Source organism: Ornithorhynchus anatinus, chromosome 4 (genome assembly GCF_004115215.2).
Source record: "Ornithorhynchus anatinus isolate Pmale09 chromosome 4, mOrnAna1.pri.v4, whole genome shotgun sequence".
Classification (NCBI taxonomy): Eukaryota; Metazoa; Chordata; class Mammalia; order Monotremata; family Ornithorhynchidae; genus Ornithorhynchus; species Ornithorhynchus anatinus.
The window spans coordinates 14,046,819-14,069,814 of NC_041731.1; the positions used below are offsets into that span (position 1 = coordinate 14,046,819).

At 45.7% G+C, this 22,996-nt stretch overlaps 1 protein-coding gene across 6 annotated transcripts in view; it reads left to right on the plus strand.

Moving 5' to 3' along the window:
• The first annotated feature begins 473 nt into the window (after positions 1-473).
• Positions 474-22,996, plus strand: part of COBL (cordon-bleu WH2 repeat protein) — a 235,645-nt gene continuing 213,122 nt past the window's right edge. For 2 of the 6 annotated variants that reach the window (XM_029062151.2, XM_029062154.2), the window contains exon 1: positions 474-629. In XM_029062151.2, the coding sequence (XP_028917984.1) occupies positions 589-629 (41 nt within the window). In that variant the 5' untranslated portion in view covers positions 474-588. The remainder of the gene's footprint in view (positions 630-22,996) is intronic. The other 4 variants (XM_029062155.2, XM_039911706.1, XM_039911704.1 and 1 more) reach the window with 3 other exon arrangements.

The window sequence follows — 22,996 nt, forward strand, 5'->3', positions numbered from 1 at the left end:
GACGCCCGTCCATCCTTTTCGTTGTCTCTCCCGCCGCTTCCAGACCGGGACCCCGGGACCCCGGGACCCCCCCCCCCCCCCCCGTGGGGTCGGGATCGTCTCTGTTGCCGGACGGTAACTCCTCTCTCTCCAAGCGATCAGTCCGGGGCTCGGCTCAGGGGAAGCGCTGGAGAAATAGGAAAGGATGAAGGGGGAAGGGAAGGGAGGAAGGCAGGGAGGCATCCGGGCCGGAGAGGCGAGGCTCCCCCTGAGAGGGGGCGGGGCGCGGACCCGCCCCCTTTCCGGGCCGTATCCCCGCTCCCAGCCCAGCCGCCCCCCTTTTCCAGGCCGTATTCCCCGGTCCCGCCCCCTTTCCGGGCCGTATTCCCCGGTCCCGCCCCCCCAGCCACTCCTCCTATCCAGGCGGCATCCCCGGTCCCGCCCCCAGCCCCCGTCTCCCCGGCCCCGCTCCCCGCTCCCCCCGTGCCTGGCGGCGGCTGGGGCAGGCGGGTGCCGGGTGGCGGTGGGCAGAGCGTCGGTGCCCACCGTGCCCTTCCTCCCCACCCCCGGGACGGGCCGGGCCGGGCCGGGCCGGACGGAGGACGGAGGATGAACACGCCCACCGCCTTGGGGGCCAAGCCCCCCACCGGGTAAGCCATCGCCGCCGGGGGTACGGGGGGGGGGGAGCACCTATATCTGCCACCTGCAGAGGCCCGTGCACCACCAGGAGGAGGAGGAGGAGGAGGAGGAGGAGGAGGAGGAGCCCCTCCGTGCCCCCGGGTACCAGGGCAGGGCCGTGTTGAGGGGCGTTGCCATGACGACGGGCCGCGGCCTCCTCCCTCCGGGGGATCGGACCCTCGGAGAGCTGTCGGCGGTGAAGCCCCCCCCCCTCCCCGTGACCTTGGCCGAGTCGTTTCCCCGGGCCCTCGGCTCCCCCCCCGTCGGGAAAACGGGGATCCCACGTGGGACGGGCCCCCGCGCTTACTACAGCGTCTCCCGCCGAGTACTAATCATAATACTTTGGTGTTTGTGAAGCGCTTACTATGCGCCCCGTTCCGAGCGCTGGGGGAGATGCGGGGGGGGGGGGGGGGGGTCATCGGGTTGTCCCACGTGGGGCTCGCCGTCTTCATCCCCGTTTTACAGATGAGGCAACTGAGGCCCAGAGAAGTGAAGTGACTCGCCCACAGCCACACAGCTGGTAGGCGCTTACCACGTGATAATAACGTGGGTGTCTGTTAAGCGCTTACTATGTGGCGAGCCCCGTTCCGAGCGCTGGGGGAGATGCGAGGTGATCAGGTTGTCCCACGTGGGGCTCACCGTCTTCATCCCCGTTTCGCAGATGAGGCAACTGAGGCCCAGAGAAGCGACTCGCCCTCGGTCGCTCAGCCGACAAGCGGAGCAGTCGGGATTAGAACCCACGACCTCTGACTCCCTAAGCCCGGGCTCTTGCCACTGAGCCCGGTTTTTCCGATCATCGGTCCCCCTGCCCTCATCCCGTCGTATTGATGGAGCGCTTGGTGGGCGCGGAGCCCTGTGCGATCCGCTAGGGCTCGGACTGGGGAGCGTGGGAATATCCAGGAGAAGAATCGGCGGCGTGACAGTGGCCCGGACTAAGGGCGCCTCCCGGGCCCGGGAGGGGGATTCTCCACATGATCCTGGGAAAATCTGAAATCTCAGGGAGGGGGCCGGGGGGGGGGGAATGAGTCCCGGAAAAGGAACGAGTGGGTGGAAGAGCTGGAGTGGCACCTGCTTAGGGAAGGGGCCCGGGTTTCCAGCCCCATGCCACCCTGGCCACTGGATTTGGACCTGGAGAGAGCACTTCGGACTCGCTACTGCCCATATGTTGTCATTGCTGCCCAGACCTTTCCAGAGGGTTTTATGGAAGGCTGAAACTCGTTTTCCCTCCCTTGCCGGGAAGGGAAAAAGAAAAAAAAAAAAATTAGCCCCGGTGGTCAAACGATAGTGACTCTAGGAATGTTACGTAGGCTCAGATTTAGAGTGTGAGCCCCTTGTTGGGTGGGGATTAGTAACAATAATGGTAATGTTGGTATTTGTTAAGCGCTTACTATGTGCCCAGCACTGTTCTAAGCGCTGGGGTAGATACGGGGGAATCAGGTTGTCCCACGTGAGGCTCACCGTTAATCCCCGTTTTCCAGATGAGGTCACTGAGGCCCAGAGAAGTGAAGTGACTCGCCCACCGTCACACGGCTGCCGAGTGGCAGAGCCGGCATTCGAACCCTTGACCTCTGACTCCCCAGCCCGGGCTCTTTCCACTGAGCCACGTTGTACTGTCCGAGCGCCTAGTACAGTGCTCAGCACACGGGAAGCGCTCGGGAAATACGATTGACCGACAACGAATTTAGGCACTGGTGAAGGTTGGGTAGACACTGAAGAAATCTAATCGAGAAAATGTATGGGAAAATCATTTCATCAGGTGCGATACAGTCAAGCGCCCAGTGGTTGAGAACGCCCTTTAGATTTGTCATTTTATAATGCTCATCGGTAGGTCGGAGTGGGGGGAATGATTAAGAACGTGCCCTTTTCATTTTAGAGCCATATAAAGGTGTGGAGCGGGCAAAGAGGGAGCAAAATATGTTGGGAAACATTGAAAAAATGGCCGTGTTATGGACGACTCCGAGGCTAAAATACAAACACCAAGCACCTTTTGATTTTGTTTAGATACCGTACTTTTCCCAGCAGGGTATTTGGATAAAAAAGGATCCAACTGTTTCTGCCCTTGCGTTGCCATGCAGAAATCCATCTTCAAGTGTGGAGGTTGCCGAATTGTAGAAGTCGTGTTTGCAGAGTTTTTCTTTTTGGTTTCGCGGTGAAAATGTGACTCGCCTCATAGCGGAGTATCAGACGTTAATTTGGAGTGACATATTGCCGTAGTTTCTCCGTCCCCCACCCGCAGTTTGTCTAGGCCATGGTTTTTTGTATGTCGATGCACATTTACATTTGGCCTGACGAACTAGGAAAGGTTTACCATCACCTTCTAACATTCTTCTCGATGATTTTTTAGATAGTTGAGGGGCAGATTTAAATGCGTGTGAGTGTGTGTTTGTGTATTTTGAAAGATTAAAGAACGTTTGAGAAGGGGATTAGTTAAATTTTCCAAAGTGATTTTGTCGAGGGCTTCAAGTGTGTCAAAGGGCACATTAAATAAATACGATGTTGACCAGGATGTTTTCATTCAGGGAGGAAACCTTTACACAACCTGCATATTTAAGAGAAGAATAAAGCGATCGGATCATTTGACGATGCTAAATCCATTTATAATCTCGCAGCAAAATTAGGAAGGTCGACTGGGCAAAATCCAGCGTTTAGTACAGTGCCCGGAAAGCACTTAACACCATGAAAAAAAAGTCTGGTATTTGGCAGTGCCAACACTGGACAGGAGTTTCAAACTTCATTATGAAAAAGTGGGATTTAAAACTCTTATAAGTTTTTCCGAGTCCCTTCGAATTTGGTAATTTTGTGGAATAGTCTTTATTCTTACTGCTGCTTGTGGAAATAAGGGAAGGGAAGACCTCTATTGGGTACTTTGTTATTTTTTCTTTAGTTATAGTTTATCTGGAAGAACAATAGTTGAATTTAGGAGATTTCTAGCCTAGCATAAAATAAACGTACCCGTTTTTCCCCTTACAGTCATTAGATTAAAAAAAAAAACCCTTAAAATTTTAATTTAGACTTATTTAGTAGCTAGACAGACTTAGTTATAATATTTAGTAGCCAAAATGGCCTTCATTAACCCGTGGGTAAAGAAATACGAGCACTATAGTTTTTATCTCTGGGTAAATCATTAATAAAATGATTAATGGTTTTTTGTCAGACATTTAGCTTCGTACGCATATTAGAATTTTTTTTTCCCTCCTTTGAAGCCTCATCCAAAAAAAAAAAAAGGTCCTGATACAGGAATAAGTGTCCTTTAAAAAAAAAATCTTTAAACGTTCAACAAGACTTAGCGTTTTAAACTTGGGTGTATCCAAATTTGCTAAAGTGAGCTCTGGTGAATATAACGCTCACCATATTCGCCAGTTGAGGGTTTCTCCGTGAGTCTGTGAGTGTTTGTGAGTTTAGTTGTGGAACCATATTTATTTTATTTTTCAAAGTATAAGCAATGTTTTGAGTCAAGTCCAGCTTCTGTGTTTACGAGCAAGGCGATAAAATATTTACGTTAAACTGGATGTTTGCGATTGCTTTCTGTTTGTTGATCTGTCACGGAGATGGTGCTGGGAGTTTGGGGTTGGCAAACAGCAAATTGTTTTCTCAAGTCTTTGGACATGGACCGCTTCACTATAGAGCAGGCCGTTTCTCACTGAATTAAGTGCAAGAGAACACCGATTATTTAAATTTAAAATAATCCTTTTCTTAGAACCGAAGGGTGGAAGAGTATAGATTTTTGAAATACAGTACTGAGGGTGGTAATAAAGTTGTCAGAGACCTCCACATGCAAGGTAGTATAGGTTTCTGAGACTTGTTTTACTTTCCGGTTAGAAAGTCAACAGGCTGATAGTCTTCGATAGAGATGTGTTTGTCACTTCCCTTAAAAGCTTCCTTTAAGAAGATCTTCCTTCTGTCCAGCTCTTTAGTAGTTTTATGTGACCGTTAAATTCCTACTGTATGATTTTTCAAAGGCTTGAAAAACATTTCTGCAACGTATTTTTTTTTTTAACCTGGGAATGTAAAGTTCAGATTTTCCTAAACGAGAGAGTGCAGCCGAGGCAAGAATTTCATTCTTCAAAATGAACAGTGTATGAATGAAACATTCCGCTTCGACCATGTTTGAACACCTCACTGTCATTATATAAACTTGCCCTTTAGATCATTGTCATTGTTTTCCCAAGATTATGGATGGATAATGAGATTATAGGGCAATTAAAAATTCATGTGACTATTTGGGGAAATGACTGACCAACCCCTGCCCCTAGCAGTTCTGGTCCACATCCGAGTGACTCTTCCCTCTCATTCCCAGGAGCAGTGAAAGCTCAGCAGCATGGCTCGGTGGAAGGAGCACGGGCTTGGGAGTCATGAGTTCTAATCCCCGCTCCGCTGCCTGTCAGCTGTGTGACTTTGGACAAGTCACTTAACTTCTCTGGGCCCCTGTAACTTCATCTGTAAAATGGGGATTAAGACTGTGAGCCCCACGTGGGACAACGTGATCACCTTGTATCCCCCTCGGCGCTTAGAACAGTGCTTTGCACATAGTAAGCACTTAACAAATACGACCATTATTATTATTATTAGAATAAGATGACATTTTATAGTACGGCCCCAGCTACAAGGCAGGTTGGAGCACATGACCGATTTCACCCTTCTGTTGATCAGTATTTGCCTTGCCCAGAGGGTGTCAGGACGAGATCTGGGAGATTTTCCGGGCGCATCCGAGAGGTTTTTCCGTAGTGCAAAACAGAATTCTACTTTATATACTTTGTCTAGTCTTTTCTGTTTATGTAGAACAGAACAAAATGAACCATGTCTCCCCATCAGTGCATCTCATTTTAATCCTTCTTTCATTACTTTTTATCTTTTTCCCTACTTTCTCCCTTTAACATTTTTCTTACTCCTTCTTTACTCTTTCTATTTACTTTGCATTCAAGTGCTCTCTCATTTTTGGGTGACTTACCAGTTTTATTGAACCAATCTATTCCCGCTCCCTCTTTTTTCTAAATCTCTTCCCTTTACTCAGCATATTTTCCTTCTTTTTATCAACCAGTCGGTGGTATTTATTGAGCATTTACACTGTGCAGAACAACTACCAAGGACTTGCTTGGGTGAATGCAGCAGAGCAGAGTACAATTTACAGTACTTTGACATCTTTCTCATCATCTTTTTTCCCTTGTATTTCTAGACTGCTACACCGTGGAAGTCCATTTTATTTCCCGTTTGTTATGTTTCTCGGTGGTGATCTTCAGCCTGTCTTTCCATTAAGTTCTCAGCTGCACCGTCTTTGGCGTCCTCATCGTTACTGTCGGGATTGATTAGTAATCATTCAGTCATTTCTCTTGAGCGCGTTCTGTGTGCAGAGCACTGTACTGAGCACTTGAGAGGGTGCAGCGTAACAGAGGTGGTAGTCACGTGCCCTGCCACAGTGAGCTAGTAGCACATATTGCGAGGCAAGAGCATGTTACTAGAGGGAAATGATGTTCCTCCCCCCAACTCGACTTTTTTGGTGGTTTCCGCCTGTAGCTTGAGTCACACTTCAGTTGGATTTTAGCCACCATGTTGAATCACAACAGGCAAGTAAGTGGTTGGATATGTTTGTGGGTGGTGGGCGGCCTCAGCACCTGCTTCTTGCTTTGATTGGTTGGTTTGGGGGAAGCGAGAAGCTCCTTATCATTCTAGGTCAGAGGCTGCCATCTTGGGCCCAGCATTTGTGATTCGGACCAGTGAATGACATTTCTGACACCGCCGATCCGGTAAGTTCAGTGTAACTTCTCTTGGGACTGACGACCTCAATAGCAGCATGACCTAGTGGCCAGGGCGTGGGCCTGGGAGTCGGAAGGATCTGGGTTCTCGTCCTGACTCCGTCACTTGTCTGCTGTGTGAAGTCACCTCACGTCTCTGGGCCTCACTTACCTCATCTGTAAAATGGGACTTAAGACTTGAGCCTTGTGTGGGACATGGATTGTGTCCAACCTGATTAACTTGTATCTACCCCGGTGCCTAGTACGGTGCCTGGCACATAGTAAGTGCTTAACAGAGACCGTAAGGCCAAAATAAAAAAAAGAGGCAAAGCTACTCAGGTGAAACGGAGGAGGAGTGTTCAGAAGGGCTGCCCATAATGGGTGGTTCATATCTTCAGTTATATGTGTTGATCTGGAAAGTGAATCTTGAAGAGGGACTTTTGTGTTGGTAAAAAGATTGAAGACAGGAAGTTATCTGACATCAATCCATGGTATCTCTTGAGTGCTTACATATGCGCTCAATAAATATGATTGAATGAATCAATCACTGGTATTTTTTGAACCCTGTACTAAGCGCTTGGGAAAGTACAATACGATAGAGTTCGTAGACACGATCTCTGCGTGCACCGAGTAGCCCGGAGAAGCCTAGAACTAGAAACCTGGCCACCCTGGGCTGATCACTGGGGCTTCTCGGTTTCAAATGGGGCTATCTTCAAGGGGTGGGAAGGGGTTAAAGAGTGGAACGACTTGCTGGTGAGGTGGTTCTGCACCTTATGGGAACCCCAAGACAGGACCCTGACCTTTTACTTCTGATGGGTGGTCCCCCAAACTGGCCACCCATCTTTAATACCAGTTCTGAGCAAGGAAGAAAACTTAACTGGATTTCTTGTAGGGAACAGTGTTGGCATAGTTCTGGCCCTTGGAGAGAAAAAGACTTAATATTTATGCAAAATAAATAGATGGGGAGAGAGGTGTATTTTCTTTTCGGGACTATTTTAATTAATTCATTGTTCATTCATATGAAACAGTCAAGTTTTGTAAGATCGGCGTAACGTCTGCACCCCACTCACCCCGTCCACCGGCTCCTACTGTCGCCTGGAGGAAGTGTGGCCCACTGGAAAGAACACGGACTGGGAATCAGCAGACCTGGGTTTTAGGTCCATCACTTTCCTGGCTGTGTGACCTTGGACAAGTCATTTAACTTCCTGTGCCCCATTTTCCTCATCTGCAAAATCCATAACGTCTGTCTCCCCCTCTAGACTTTAAACGCCTGGTGGGCAGGGAATGTGCCTACCGACTCTGTTATAGCGTACTCTCTCAAGCGCTTTGTTCAGCGCTTTGCACGTAAATAAACACTCAAGAAATTTGATTGATTGGGAATAAAATATTAGGCTGTGAGCCCCATATGGAACAAGTACCGCGTCGTGTCGAATTATCCCGTGTCCTCAGCGCTTTGCGCAGTGCGGATCACATACAAAGTACTTGATAAATACCATCATTTCGCCTGCTAGTTCACACCCACCAGCCCATCACATTCACACCCATCTTCCATCTCTCTTGAACCTCTCTCCATCTTTCTTTCTCTGCTTTTCTGTATTTTTTTTTTCCACTTGAATCTCTGTTTCTGTGATTGTGCGTCTCACTGTCTCTTCTTGCCTCACAATGTTTCTCCCTGTCTCAGAGCCTCTCGGCCGCTTGTCTGTCTCCCGATCTCTCCTTCTGGTTTTTCTCTGACTGCCTGGTCCTTGTCTTTCGGTATCTTTCAATCTCTCCTTTCGTATCCCTTCCTCCATGTGCATCACTGTTTCTGGACCCACCTCTCTGCCTGTCTCTCTTGGCCTTTCTGTCTCTTGTATTCACTGCTTGATGATACCTCTGCCCCCTTCCACCACCACCCCCCGCCCCCCCATCTCTACCTGTGGTCAGTGGTGGTTTATTTGTCCGCCTTGATTGATTCTGGATACTGATTGTGGATGGAGCTGCTTTTGTTTGGTTGTTGCCTGTTCATTCACTCAATCGTATTTATTGAGCGCTTACTGTGTGCAGAGCAATGTACTAAGCACTTGGGAGAGTACAGTATAGCAGTAAACAGACATATTCCCTGCCCACAACAAGCTTGCCGTCTAGATGATGTCCTGCGAGGTCGGCAGTTAGTATTTGAGAATTCACTTGACTGGTCAAGTCTGCAGAGGACAGACTGTATTCAGGACAGTCCCGAAGAGGATTTTTTGAGGGGGAAAATGACCAAAAGCTGCCTAGGGCAAATCTAACGTTACGTGTCAGTCGACCATTAGCCGGCATATCGCTTTATGCCGATAAAGCGAATGTTTGGAACCATCTATCACTAGTCTGTCGTGAGAAAGCTCATTACTCAGCTCACCTACCTAATCAGTGGTTTGCGGGGCGTACTTTTTTTACCTGGTACCCTCACTTCTGCCCACTTCAGTTTTTATCGAGCACTGACAAGACCTGGGGGAATGGACACTAAAAGCGTGAGAAGCAGCATGGCTTAAGGGATAGAGCACGGGCCTGGGAGTCAGAAGGTCATGGATTCTAATCTTGGCTCTGCCACTTGTCTGCTATGTGATCTTGGGTAAGTCAGTTCACTTCTCTGGCCCTCAGTTTCCTCATCTGTAAAAAGGGGATTGAGGCTGTAAGCCCCACGTGGGACAGGGATTGGGTCCAACCCAATTTGCTTGTATCAACCCCGGCGTTTAGTACAGTGCCTAGCAACATTTAAGAAAGACCATAATTATTAATTATTAATATTACTAACAAGGAACAAGGAATCTAATGAGGGTGGCAGGTGAACAGTTGTGTCACCACCTCACTTGTCCGCCCGACTCCAGACTCTCCCTAATTAACTCCTTACTCTACATTGCTGCCCGGATCATTTTCTTGATCGTTTTCAGCCCTCAGCACCCATCTTCCCTCTCCTCCAAGACCCCCAAAGATGGCTCATGTCTCGTGCATCAACCTGTCAATGGTATTTATTGAGCACTTACTCTGTGCAGAGAACTAGAAATTCATTCAGTTGTATTTATTGAGCACTTACAGTGTGCAGTGCACTGTACTAAGCACTTGGAAAGTACAGTTCAGCAACAGAGACAATCCCTGATCACAGCGGGCTCACAGTCGAGAAGGGCGAGACAGACATCAAAACAAGTAAACAGCCATCAATTTAAATAAATGGAATTATATATCATTAATAAAATAAATATAATTATTACTTGGGAGAGTACAATAGATTTAGTAGTAGTAATGGTATTAAGCACGAACTATGTGCCAGACACTGTACTGGGCGCCTTAGTAGATATGAGGAGATTCCTTACCATTGGTTTCAAGGTTCTCCCTTGGCTCTACTACATTTCTTATTAACTCAAATCACCTGGTACTGCCATGATCCCAAGCCCCCCTCCTGGCTCTATTTTGCTCTTGTCCCTTCTGTCCCTGACCCAGTGCCCACCTGAAATTCTTCCCTCTTGCCCCATCCAACCTCCAGACCTCAGTTCCCTCACTTTCAAAGGCCTTCTTTTTTTTTTTAATGGTATTTATTAAGCACTATGTGCCAGGCACTGTACTAAGCGCTGGGGTAGATCAAACTAATCAGGTTGGAAACAGTTCCTCATTTTTCAGAAAAGGTAACCAAGGCACAGAGATTCATTCATTCGGTTGTATTTATTGAGTGCTTAGTGTGTGCAGAACACTGTACTAAGCCTTTGGGAGAGTACATTATAACAGAGATGTGAAGTGACTTGCCCAAGGTCCCACAGCAGACAAGTAGTGGAGCTGGGATTAGAACCCAGATCTTTCCGATTCCAAGGCCCATACTCTTTCCACCAAGTCACGCTGCTTCTCAAACCTCATCCCTTGAAAAATGCATTCTCCAAGTTATCGTCAGCACCTCAGATCTTCTCAACCCCTCAGCTACTTCTTGCACTTACATACTTGTCTGTTTATGCCCATATTCAGTACCTGTGCATAGAGGTATATTCAGTTGAACCTTCCATTTTATTTATCCTGATTCTTCTGCTTGTGAATTCGTCCACATCTATCTTTCCTATCAGAGAATAAGGTCCTTGTGGACAGGGAAGGTGTCGTGTGATTCCAAACGCTTAGTGCATCGTATTGCACTCAGTAGGTGCTCAATGATAATTGTGGAATTTGTGAAGCGCTTACTATACGCTAAGTGGCGGGATGGACAGAAGCTCATCAGGTCAGACACAGACCCTGTTGCCCCTAGAGCTCACGATATAAGTAGGACAGAGAGAAGCAGCGTGGCTCAGTGGAAAGAGCCCGGGCTTGGGAGTCAGAGGTCATGAGTTCGAACCCCAGCTCTGCCGCTTGCCAGCTGTGTGACTTTGGGCAAGTCACTTAACTTCTCTGTGCCTCAGTTCCCTCATCTGTAAAATGGGATTAAAACGGTGAGCCCCACGTGGGACAACCTGATCACCTTGTATCCCCCCAGCGCTTAGAACAGTGCTTTGCACATAGGAAGCGCTTAACAAATACCACCATTATGAACAGGTATTGAATCTTCATTTCCCGGATGTGGAAACTTTGGCGCAGAAAAGTGACTTCCCCAAGGTTACACGGCAGTCAAGTGGTAGAGTCAGGATTGGAACCCAGGTCCGCTGACTCCTAGGGCAGTGCTCTTTCAACGAAGTCACACTGATGATATCGATGAGCACCTGGGGGCAAGTTAGGGGGAAGAAGAGATCAGGGAGGGAAGAGGCGATGGTGTGAGTTTAAGTTCCTGGAAGGTCTTCCTGGGGAGATGCCTATATTGGAGAGATTTGAGGTGGGCAAGCCAGTAAGAGATTGGGACTGATGAGGTAGATTTGGGAATCATCTGCATTGAGGGAGAAGTTCAAAACAATTTGAGTGGATGAGCTTTCCAAGCCAATGTGTGTAGAGGGAGAAGAGTAAAGGGAATGGAACCTGGTAGCAGGAATATTACAGAAAGCCACTGGGACCCAAGCAGAAGATGGAGACTTGCAATATCCGTGTTAGAAATACCGATGTTGGAACAACGTTTGCAAACTGTGAATACAGAAGAGAATAACTACAGGTCTTCTTATTTTCTGTGGAGCCATCTTCTCTGAAGGAGTTTCCTTAAATGGACAGTTCACTTTGAAAATGTCGGGATGGCATTATCTCAGTACCCTTAACCCAAGTGTGTCTGTGATGCTGTAATTATTAATTTGCCTGAAATAAGAAAATTGAAAGTATAGGAGTATTTTGCAAGATAACTTCAATAAATAGAATGATTCCCAGAAATCCCTAGATCACTTTCTGCTAGTTAGTTAAGCTTGTGGGGAGAAGTAGTCCAGAGACTTGAAAATGCCTAACTTTGTTGGTGAAAGAGTTTGGACACCGGACAGAATATCTTGGACCGGTCATTTGTAGAAAACCATTTTAACCTGTAATAATATAGTATGCTTGTGCTACTTCTGGAAACGATTCGAGTGTATTACTGCGGGTGATGCCTCTGTTTATTGTTGTATTGTACTCTCCCAAGCGCTTAGCACCGTGCTGTGCACATAGTAAGCGCCCGATGAATCATGCGCCTCGTTCTAAATCACCATCCTGAATGAAAATCATGGTCACCAGGCCATGATTCATTTGGCTTTCCGTACTCATGAAAAATACAGAATGAGGGAGTGTGGGAGTGTTACATTAATTGGTGGGCCAGTGACTCATTTAGAGCCTTTATCAAGGCTGCAGGAAGGGAAGCCCCGCCTGGGTTTGTACTGTGTAGTAGGGCCTCTCGAGTGACCTGTGATGCAGACGGTCATGCAGAGAAGCAGTGTGGCGTGGTGTCAGCTGTGTGACAGCTTGTCAGCTGTGTGACTGTGGGCAAGTCACTTAACTTCTCTGGGCCTCAGTTCCCTCATCTGTAAAATGGGGATGAAGACTGTGAGCCCCACGTGGGACAACCTGATTCCCCTGTGTTTACCCCAGCGCTTAGAACAGTGCTCTGCACATAGTAAGCGCTTAACAAATACCAACATTATTATGGTGGATAGAGCATGGGCCTGGGAGTCAGAAGGACCTGGATTCTAATCCCCGCCAGGCCACGTGCCTTCTGGGCGGCCTTGGGCAAGTCATCGAACTTCTCCGAGCCTCAGTTACCTCATCTGCAGAATGGGGATTGTGAGCCCCGTGTGGAACAGGGACTGTTTCCAACCTGATTAGCTTGTATCTACACCAACTTAGTACAGTGCCTGGCACATAGTAAGGGTAATGATACCACAAATATTAATAATGTTGGTATAAGTTAAGCGCTTACTATGTGCAGAGCACTGTTCTAAGCACTGGGGTAGGTACAGGGTAATCAGGTAGTCCCACTTGAGGCTCACGGTTAATCCCCATTTTACACAGGTGACAACTGAGGCACAGAGAAGGTAAGTGACTTGCCCACAGTCACACAGCTGACAAGTGGCAGAGCCGGGAGCCGAACCCATCACCTCTGACTCCGAAGCCCAGGCTCTTTCCACTAAGCCACGCTGCTTATTGTTATTATCATTATGCATTATCGTTATGCAAGTGTTATTATCATTATGCATAGCACTGAGTGATGTCAATAAATGCCATTAACCAGATCAGTGTCAGAAATGGAAGGAAACTCTAGTAAACTGTAGATGGAAGGAAACTGTACTCTAGACCGTAAGCTCGTTGAGAACAGGGAATGTATCTGTTGTATTGTCCTCTCCCCAGGGCATCGTATAGTGCTCTGCACGCAGTAAGTGCTCAACAAATGTGATAGAATGACTGGGGAGCCTCTGTTAGTCACTTGGCTCAGCCAAGGGACTCATCTGTAGAAGCAGGAGTCAGAATGATCCCCTCTATGAGCAGGTGGTGTTTCTTGATTTGCCTCTCTTCCTCCTCCCTGTCCCACTGTCTACCTCATGGGTTGCAGGGGAAGGGGAGCGGGAGGATAACGGGAAGGAAAGGGCCAGAAGGGAATCCCCCCCCATCACAGTGACCTCCCTCCCCCCACCCCACAGTGGGGCATTTCCTGGTTGAGAACACACTTGTCTGCTTTGTGACCTTGGGCAAGTCGCTTATCTTCTCTGTGCTTCAATTACTTCATCTGTAAAATAGGGATTAATGCCATGAGCCCTATGTGGGACATGGACTGTGTCTAACCTGATTAGCTTGTATCTTGGAGAAGCAGCGGGGCTCAGTGGAAAAGAGCACGGGCTTTGGAGTCAGAGGTCATGGGTTCAAATCCCAGCTCTGCCACTTGTCAGCTGTGTGACTGTGGGCGAGTCACTTCACTTCTCCGTGCCTCAGTTCCCTCATCTGTAAAATGGGGATTAACTGTGAGCCCCACGTGGGACAACCTGATTCCCCTGTGTCTACCCCAGCGCTTAGAACAGTGCTCTGCACATAGTAAGCGCTTAACAAATACCAACATTATTATTATTATTATTATCTACCGCCGCATTTAGTACAGTCGATTGTATTTATTGAGTGTTTTTTGTGTGCAGAGCACTGTACTGAGCACTTGGTAGAGTACAATACAGCGTCTGGCACATTGTAAGAGCTTAATAAATACCATAAAAAACAAAACACATGGACATACACACATGCAAGAGTTCATCAGAAATTTCCACTGGAGCAGAAGCCCACTTCTCTTTCTGACTTTCCATTTCGATGAATCTCCAGACTGCTTAAATACCAAACCCACTTTTCCCTACTATTCACTATCTGTTTAGTCACCTCCCCCAACCAACAACTGAACCAGATTTCTCCCTGAACCACTTGATTGAATAGCTAGAAGGTGTTGGTGATTAGCATCGTTTCTATTAATCCCCACCTCCTCTCCTGTAAGTCTCAATTAGCCTCAGCAGGTAAACTGAGAAGGAGGAGGAGGAGGAGGAGGCTTTGAAGGAATAATCCACAAACTCAGCCCCTCTTGCAGGGCAGGGAGCTCTGAAACATACAGCTCTTCTTTCCTGCTGCCTTTTCCTGCCTCCTTGAAGAGCCAGTTATGTCCATGACAGCCTTTTTGGGAACATCTATTTAAGGCACCATCTGCACAGTTTCCCAGCAGCCATCATGTTGGTAAGGTCTAAGAAGGGGGTGGTTTGGGGGGGCTGGCCGAACCTCCCCTTCCTGTCGCCTCCTAAATCTGAGGCTTCTGGGTCGAGACCTGGCTAGGTTCTTTGTTAATTCAGCCCTGTCTATACTACTGGATTATCACTTAATTATCACTTCTCCACTCCCCACCTTTTAGGATTGGTAAATGTCAAAGCTAGTTAGCTCATCTCTCCCAGTAACACATTTTATTTGTCTACATCAGTTTCGCTGCCTGATTTCAGCCGCCCTGAGGAATAGAGGTGTAGTTCCACAAAATGTATCAGTCTGTCATATTTCCTGAGCCCTCACTCTGTGTGGAGCGCCATACGTAGTACGGTGGAAAGAGCCCGGGCTTGGGAGTCAGAGTTCGTGGGTTCGACTCCCGGCTCCGCCGCTTGCCAGCTGTGTGACTTTGGGCAAGTCACTTAACTTCTCTGTGCCTCAGTTACCTCATCTGTAAAATGGGGATTAAAATTGTGAGCCCCTCGTGGGACAACCTGATCACCTTGTTTCCCCCCAGTGCTTAGAATAGTGCTTTGCACATAGTAAACGCTTAACTAATACCATTTTTACTAAGTACTTGGGAGAGTATAGTGTAAGAGTTGGTGGACACTTTCCCTTCCCACAACGAGCTTAGAGTCTAGAAGAGGAGACAGACATTAATATAAATACATTGTCGATATGTACGTCAGTGTTGTGGGGCTGAAGGAAGATGAGAAAAGGGAGCAAGTGCAAGGGTGACACAGAAGGGAGTGGGAGAAGAGGAAATGAAGGCTTAGTCAGGCCTCTTGGAGCCTTCAGTAAGACTTCAAAGATGGGGAGAGTAACTGTCTAACCTTGTACCAACGTTCAACTTTAATCCCCTACCTTGTATAGATGGAGGAGAATTTCTATTTCAATATGTTTTCTTGGTGCCCTATCTTGTTTTTGAAAAAGTCCTTTAAGTAGGTTCTGGCCTTCCTTAAATGAAGCACTTAGTATACCGAATGGATGACATCCTTTAAACAGCAGTGGATTTAATCGTTCATTGGCTTGTCTGCCCGGTAATAGGTTATGTTACGGATGTACGGAATTTCTGTAAAGATGAATAGTAGTCATATGAACGACCTGGCTTGAGCAGTTGTGTTTTCCAGCTCTTCGACTCTTTTTTATGGCATTTGTTAAGCTCTTATTATGTGTCAGATGCTGGAGTAGATACAAGTTAATTAGGTTGGACCCAGGCCCTGTCCCTCATGGGGCTCACAGTCTAAGCAGGAGGGAGAACAGGACAACTGAGTCACAGAGTAGTCAAGTGACTTAGCCAAGGTCACACAGCAAGCATTGGGCAGAGCTGGGATTAGAGACCTCCTCTGACTCCCAGGCCATGGTACTTGTTTTTTGGATCCTACCCAAAGAAGGTGTTCAAGTGCAGTGATCAAGGGAGAGGGGCATTTCCATTTCCTGCCCCTTTTCCACCCCCTTTAAAGTGGAAGTAGGTACTGACCTATTGACCTCTGGACGATGGGTTCTAATCCTGTCTCCACCACTGGTCTGCTGGTGACCTCGAGCAAGTCACATAACTTCCCTGTGCCTCGGTTACCCTCCTCTGTGAAATAGGGATTAAGATTGTGAGCCCCATGTGGAGCATGGACTGTGTCCAACCTGATTACCTTGTGTCTACTCCAGCAAGTAGAACAGTTCTTGGCACAACAGTAAGCACTTATCACAGGTCTTAAAAAAAACACAAAAACAAACCGAAAAAACTTTGATCACACTCTCAGTATAGGGGCTTGGTGGAAATTGAGTCAAAATTAGCCTGATTTGCTAAGGTTGCCAGAGGTTGAAGTTGTATAAAAGGAAATTATATAAAGGAGAAATTTTCTGGAAAACCTGAAGCCGTAGGATCAAGATCTGGAAAACCCAGTACGAAGAAAACTCCCAACAGGTGGAAAAGGAATCGTGATGCGATATGAGTTATCCTTTGGAAAGGCATAATATGAATTGAAATTCTCATTTCAGTGTGTTATCCATTTGTTTTTCCTGTTCCGTGGAAGAAATTCACCATCTGGTAGAAAGAAATGCACGGGTCTTCCGATCACGGAAAATAGAAGCACTGCTAAGATATGCAAATATAAATCCAGGTAGCAGTGGCCATTTGGAATTATTGTCTCATTTCATTTGGGAACATCGTGGCTATTTTATTTCCAAGATTTTTTCAAGCTTCTAGTTCATGAAGTGCAAGTTTCTATCACACCAGTTGATAGAGCCTGAGAATGAGCCAAGCAGCTTATCTTAAAAAAAAAAAAGTGATCCTGTGAGTAGCATATTGTTGTCATAGTTTTAACATTACAGTGGCAGAACTGAGCCAAAGATTTAGCACATACCAGAAAAATGAGTCACATCCATTGCATGGCAGTGAGGGGCAAGACACACTCTTTCTGATATCCACACTTAGTACCGGATCGAATGTGCTCTGTTTAATGGCAATAATATTGCGATACTATAGAGTTTCATTGATCCTCAAGGTGACTCTCCCACACTGCTTTCTGTCAGAAGTGTTATTTTGCAGAAAAAAAGGTTTATGGCTGTATTTTTCCTCTTGGTTTTTGTAATGAATTTAAATTCCACAGGTAACGGTTTCTATGGAGAATCAGCGTGAAAATCTGTTTGCCCCTCTCTTTGGTATTATAATTAATGGAGGCTTTGAACTCTGTTTATTTGAAAATTCCGTTAACCACGGGGAGCGGATGAAAATTTAGATCCCACCTTAGTCGTAGTATTGACTCAGAAGATGGAAAATAGCATTAGTCAGTGAACAAATGTGGTAACAACGCCTTCTTGAACTTGTAAGCTTCGTGGGTAGGTTCACTGTCATCTTGTATCCCGTAGTCCTGCTGCTGCTGGTGACAGTCCACAGAAACCATGCTAAGGGCCTTCGCTCAGTTAATCATATTTATTGAGCGCTTATTGTGTTCAGAGCACTGTACTCTTCGGGAGAGTTGCTTTTTTTTAACAGAGTTGGTAGTTTCATTCCCTTCCCACAAGGAACTTGCAGTCTAGGCTGGTATTAGTCTAAATAAATAAATGGCAGATATGTACAGAAGTGCTGTGGACCGTCAGAAGAAATGAAGAGAGAAGTGGATGTTCCCCTGTTAGATTGTAAACTGCTTGTGGACAGGGAAAGTTTCTACCAACCCTGTTGCATCATATTCTCTCAAGCGCTTAGTTCAGTGCTCACCACACAGTGAGCACTCAGTAAATACCACTGATTGATGGATCGATCCTTCGTGAGCACGGGTGTAGGAGGGTCTTTGTCCCAGACTGTCTCGTTGCGGCCCCCAAGTAGCCCCCTGCGTAAGTCCCAGTGCCACATCTCCTCTGTGACAGGGAAGTCTCAGTGCTAATTCTCATCCCTTGATCACCCCATGGTGGGACAATCAGTCAATCAATTCTTGAGCGCTTACTGTGTGCAGAGCACTGTACTAAGCGCTTGGGAGAGTAGAACAGACATATTCCCTTCCCACAGCGAGCTTATGGGGACATTTTCATAACTTTTACCCTTTATGTTTCTTGCTCATTCTTCAGGAGGGGCAGAGGGAGCAGGAAAGGGAGACAAAATGCAAAATGATCCAAAAGGCCCATTGTTAAAATTCTGGAAAAAATAACTTGGTGCGAGGGAGAGGTAGGAGAGCGAAGTTAAGGACCAAAACGAGTCACCTGTGCAGTTGAATTACCTGTGCCGCTCCAGTCTTTCTCCCACTACTGTGATTGCAAGTAGCTGGGCTTTGTTTTTTCAGGACTTGAAAAAGTTTAATTTCAGTGTGCCGTGAAAATAATGGAAGGCAGGTTTTTGTGCCTCATGCAGATAGAAGTGCAAACACGAAATGGTCAAGTGTACAGGTCTAGCGACCTGCCTTTTGAACCTTTAAATCAAGGCCTGTTGAGAGAGAATGGATAGATGTGTAACTCAGCAAATCTTTCTTTTCTGGAACTGATTAACACATATTAATCAGTATCAGCATCAGACACTGTGTGCTTCCTGGATGTTTTCCCCGAGGTTTGGAAACAGTGATGTATTGTGCCGTACAGTGCATTTAAATTGAGTTGATTCATTCATTCAATAGTATTGAGCGCTCACTATGTGCAGAGCACTGTACTAAGCGCTTGGAATGAACAACTCGGCAACAGATAGAGACAGTCCCTGCCGTTTGACGGGTTTACGGTCTAATCGGGGGAGACGGACAGACAAGAACGATGGCAATAAATAGAGTCGAGGGGAAGAACATCTCGTAAAAACAATGGCAACTAAATAGAATCGAGGCGATGTACATTTCATTAACAAAATAAATAGGGTAATGGAAATATATACAGTTGAGCGGACGAGTACAGTGCTGAGGGGATGGGAAGGGAGAGGGGGAGGAGCAGAGGGAAAGGGGGAAAAAGAGGGTTTAGCTGCGGAGAGGTGAAGGGGGGGTGGTAGAGGGAGAAGAGGAGCTCAGTCTGGGAAGGCCTCTTGGAGGAGGTGAGTTTTATCAAGTGTCCCTGAAAGCTAAGAGAGTATAAGATGGGGTCCGTCTAGAAGCTGTTTTGTTTTTCTTTTAGTCTGGGGAAAGGTTGGATAATATCGCCCCTGAAAGATTTGCTCAAAGTTCCAGAATATTTGGAATTAGATTTCTTTTGTGAACAATATATGTTTTTTAAAAATTCTTCCATTAATCTGGCATTTATTTATATTTAAGGGTTCTCCTTGAGGGTAGGGATCATGTTTGCCAACTCTCCCAAGCTCATAGGACGGGAAGCAGCGTGGCCTAGTGGAAAGAGCATAGGCCCGAGTCATAGGCCTTGAGTTCTAATCCCAGCTCTGTCAATTTCCTGTTGCCAGACCCTGGACAAGTTATTTAATTTCTCTCTGTCTGTTTCCACATCTGGAGATAAAATATCTGTTCTCCCTCCAACTTAGACTGTGAGCCCCATGTGGACAGGCCGTGTTTGACCTTATTTTGTGTTACCCCAGGGCTTAGTTCAGTGCTGGGCACATATTATGCGCTTTGATTGATCGATAGATGTTGCATGAGACAAAACCATGATTCAGTAAGGAACTTCCTTTCAGTAAGGAAATCCATGAGAAGGAGGTGCCCAGGGCCAGTTTCAAACGTGAGGTGGGGGGGAGAGGGGAAAACAGTCAGGTTCATGCCATGTAATAGAATGGGATCACCTTTGGCAATCTGTGGAAATCTTCCCGAGACTGTCAGAGCCAAAACATTTCTCCAGGGGGATCCCTGATCACCTCACTCCCCTCACGGATCCCACGTAGCACAGACGCCATTTCCAAGGTGCGGGGTGTCAATAGTAGGAGCCAAGACGGAATGACACCGGACACTTAAAATTCAAATTACAACTCCAATATTTATTATGAATATTAAATTGTCTAGAATCAGTAGAGTAAAATTAATGACTACAATTTGCTCTGGACACGCGTTGGTCTTTTCACGTAATAGAGTAGTAATAGTGCTTACTAAGCACTTATTGTGTGCAAAGCGCTGGACACAGTTGGGAATTAGATGTGGTTGCCACAAGGAAAGAGGATCACGCTCCTTGGAGTATCATCTTCAAAAGTGAATGATTGTGGTGTGTGTGTGTGTGTAGGTATATGAAATATGTATGTATGAAAGAAAGTATTGCAAGATATTGAAACGTGTTTAATACTGTAGAAACCCAACTTCTCATATTTGTTTCCTACACTGAGGAAGGCAGAAAGTCTTTTCTCCCCAATATTAATTCCCCTCTGACAATAATATATTTCTTTACCTGAATTACTTTACTGTGGTCTTCTATAAAGGGGATGTCAGTGTGGAAATGGTTGGCAAAATAAAAAATTGCCATTCAAATTACAGGTGGAATTATCATTAATGATAACTATGAGTCACTGTTCAGAGCCAAGAAGCCTTGAGACTTCATAAAACTAAGTCATTAAAACACATTTGGGACCTAAAACACACTGCAATTTTACTCCTCAGCTTCTGTTAAGCAGACACTATCCAGTAGGTGGAAAGGGCAATTTTTACTCATGTCAAAGCACTTTGGCTGATTTTTTAATCTGTTTCACTGTGAATCTGTGCAAGTCCTCACTTAGATGAAACCCTGATAGATCAAGTGTTGCCTTTTGTCACACAGGCCCAGGTTCCACAGTGGGTAATGGCATTGTGTATTAGTAGAAGTTGTATTTATTAAGCCCTTACCGTGTGCAGAGCACTACACTTAAGTGCTCTGAAACAAACACCGGTGAGAGCTTGGGGTGGTCTCTGCCCAGCCAGGAGCTCACAATATAAGAATAAAGTGGGGAAGGGTTTGACAACAGGTGTAGAAGGAAAGATGGAATAATATATATTAAAAAACTATAAAATATAAAAATTCCGAGTCCAACCAGTCTGTTGGTAAAAGGCCCTTGTAAGGGGGTTTCAAGATGGAATGAACCTACATCATCGTGAATTCAGTCTGCCTCAAAATCCTCCTGTAGTCATTCGATCGTATTTACTGAGCCCTTACTGTGTGCGGGGCACTGTACTAAGCACTTGGGAGAGTTCAAAATAATAAACAGAAACATTCCACAGGATACGTTAAAAGGAAATGACAATGAAACTGATTTGGGACGTTTCTGCTTTTTTATGAGTTTTTCTGCTGGGATTGATGCTTAGTATGATTTTAAGTGGCTGCTCTGTGCTCTAGGCTTTAATTCTTGAAAATCTAGTTGGCTGTTTTCATTCTTAGTCGTCCCATGGATTCAAATGAGTACTGCTTATTTTAGAATGAAATTCTGTTGCTTGTACTTTAATAATTGTAAATTATAAGTTAATTGACCACACAAAATGCCCATGGTATCTTGTTCTTTGAAGTAGTTACTGTGTTTTTAAGAATGGTTTTTGTTTACTGCTATGGATTTCATGAAAAATACAGTATTGAAAATTCCCAGAGCTATTTATTTTTTCTCTTCTGCCTAGAAGAGTTTTGAGTAACTTCAAAACTGCCGTTTGGCATGTTTCGAGTTCTACTTTTTTCAGTGGTTTGTGAAAAGTGGATCTTTAAATTTTGAGGATTTCTCTCAGACTTGACTTTGCCGAAAGTAGTGGTAGAATTTACCAAATAAGTAATAAATGTAGAAGCCTGATTTTTCCAGGCTTCTGAAGGTTTTTCTCCCTGAATTTTAAAAACCATGTTCACAAATAATGGATCAGTCATTATAACTGCAAAATTTCCTGTTTTCAGTTGCTCCTGTAACTGTGCTTGAGTAGTTAGAACCCACCATCAACATACGTGCTACTGGGTCTGAAAGCTCAGTGTGCTTATATAAAAATAATAAGCTTTGGCTCGGAAGCTTTCATCTCTAAATAGATCCAGTCACCAAAAAGACAGGGTGAAGAATGAAATTTGGGTTCCGTCTCAGCCCGACAGTGATTTTCCTAAGGATGGACTGAGTATCTTTGAATCAAAGCAGGACACAAGCTCAGATTGCAAGTCTTTCTGATGCTGTATTTAGCTCCCGCTTGGAAATAATAAACAGCAGCTGAGTCGTTATTAATCTTTCGTAAACAGTATTCATAGTAAAACAAAAAAATCAGCCGCAGAATATTCTTAATACAAGGCAGTCTTCCCGAGTTATCTACCCCTCTCACAGATTACTAAAGCCTAAAGTAAAATTATCTTGATCCCCTTACTAACCTTGGGAAAAACCCAACACATTTCATTTTCAGTAAACAGCTAATGCTCCGTTGGGGAACAATACCCAATTTGATCAACTGCTTTTAAGTTGTAAGTAATTTGTCGAAGGACTCCTCAGATAAATTCCAACTAAAACATCAATTATTTATGCAAAATCCTCTCTCTCTCCCTTCTCCCCCAGCACACGATGATAATAACGATGGTATTTGTTAAGCACTTACTATGTGCCAGGCACTATACTAAGCACTGGGGTAGACACAAGCTGATCAGATTGGACACAGTCCCTGTTCCGCATGGGAATCACAGTCTTAATCCCCATTTTGCAGATGAGGTCACTGAGGCATAGAGTGGTAAAGGGATTTGCCCAAGGTCACACAGACATCCAGTGCTTAGTACAGTGCTTTGCACGCAGTAAGTGCTCAATAAATACAACTGAATGAATGAAGCCAACCACTGTATAGGTTCTGTAATTTTGCACAAAGATCCTTTGTGTGTGTGTGTGTGTGTGTGTGTGTGTGTGTGTGTGTGTGTGTGTCCGTCCTTATGGCATCGTTGAGAAGCAACATGGGTTAGTGGAAAGAACACAGGCCTGGGAATCAGGGGACCTCGGTTCTAATCCTGTCTCCTCCACTTGCCTGCTGAGTGACCTTAGGCAAGTCTCTCAACTTCTCTGTGCTCAATTTATCGGTAAAATGGGAATTCTCTATCAATCAGTGGTATTTATTGAGCACTTACTGTGTGCAGAGCGCTGTCCTAAGTGCTTAGGGGAGAAAAATACAATAGAGTAGGTAGACATGACCCCTGCCCACAAGGAGATTACAGGCTAG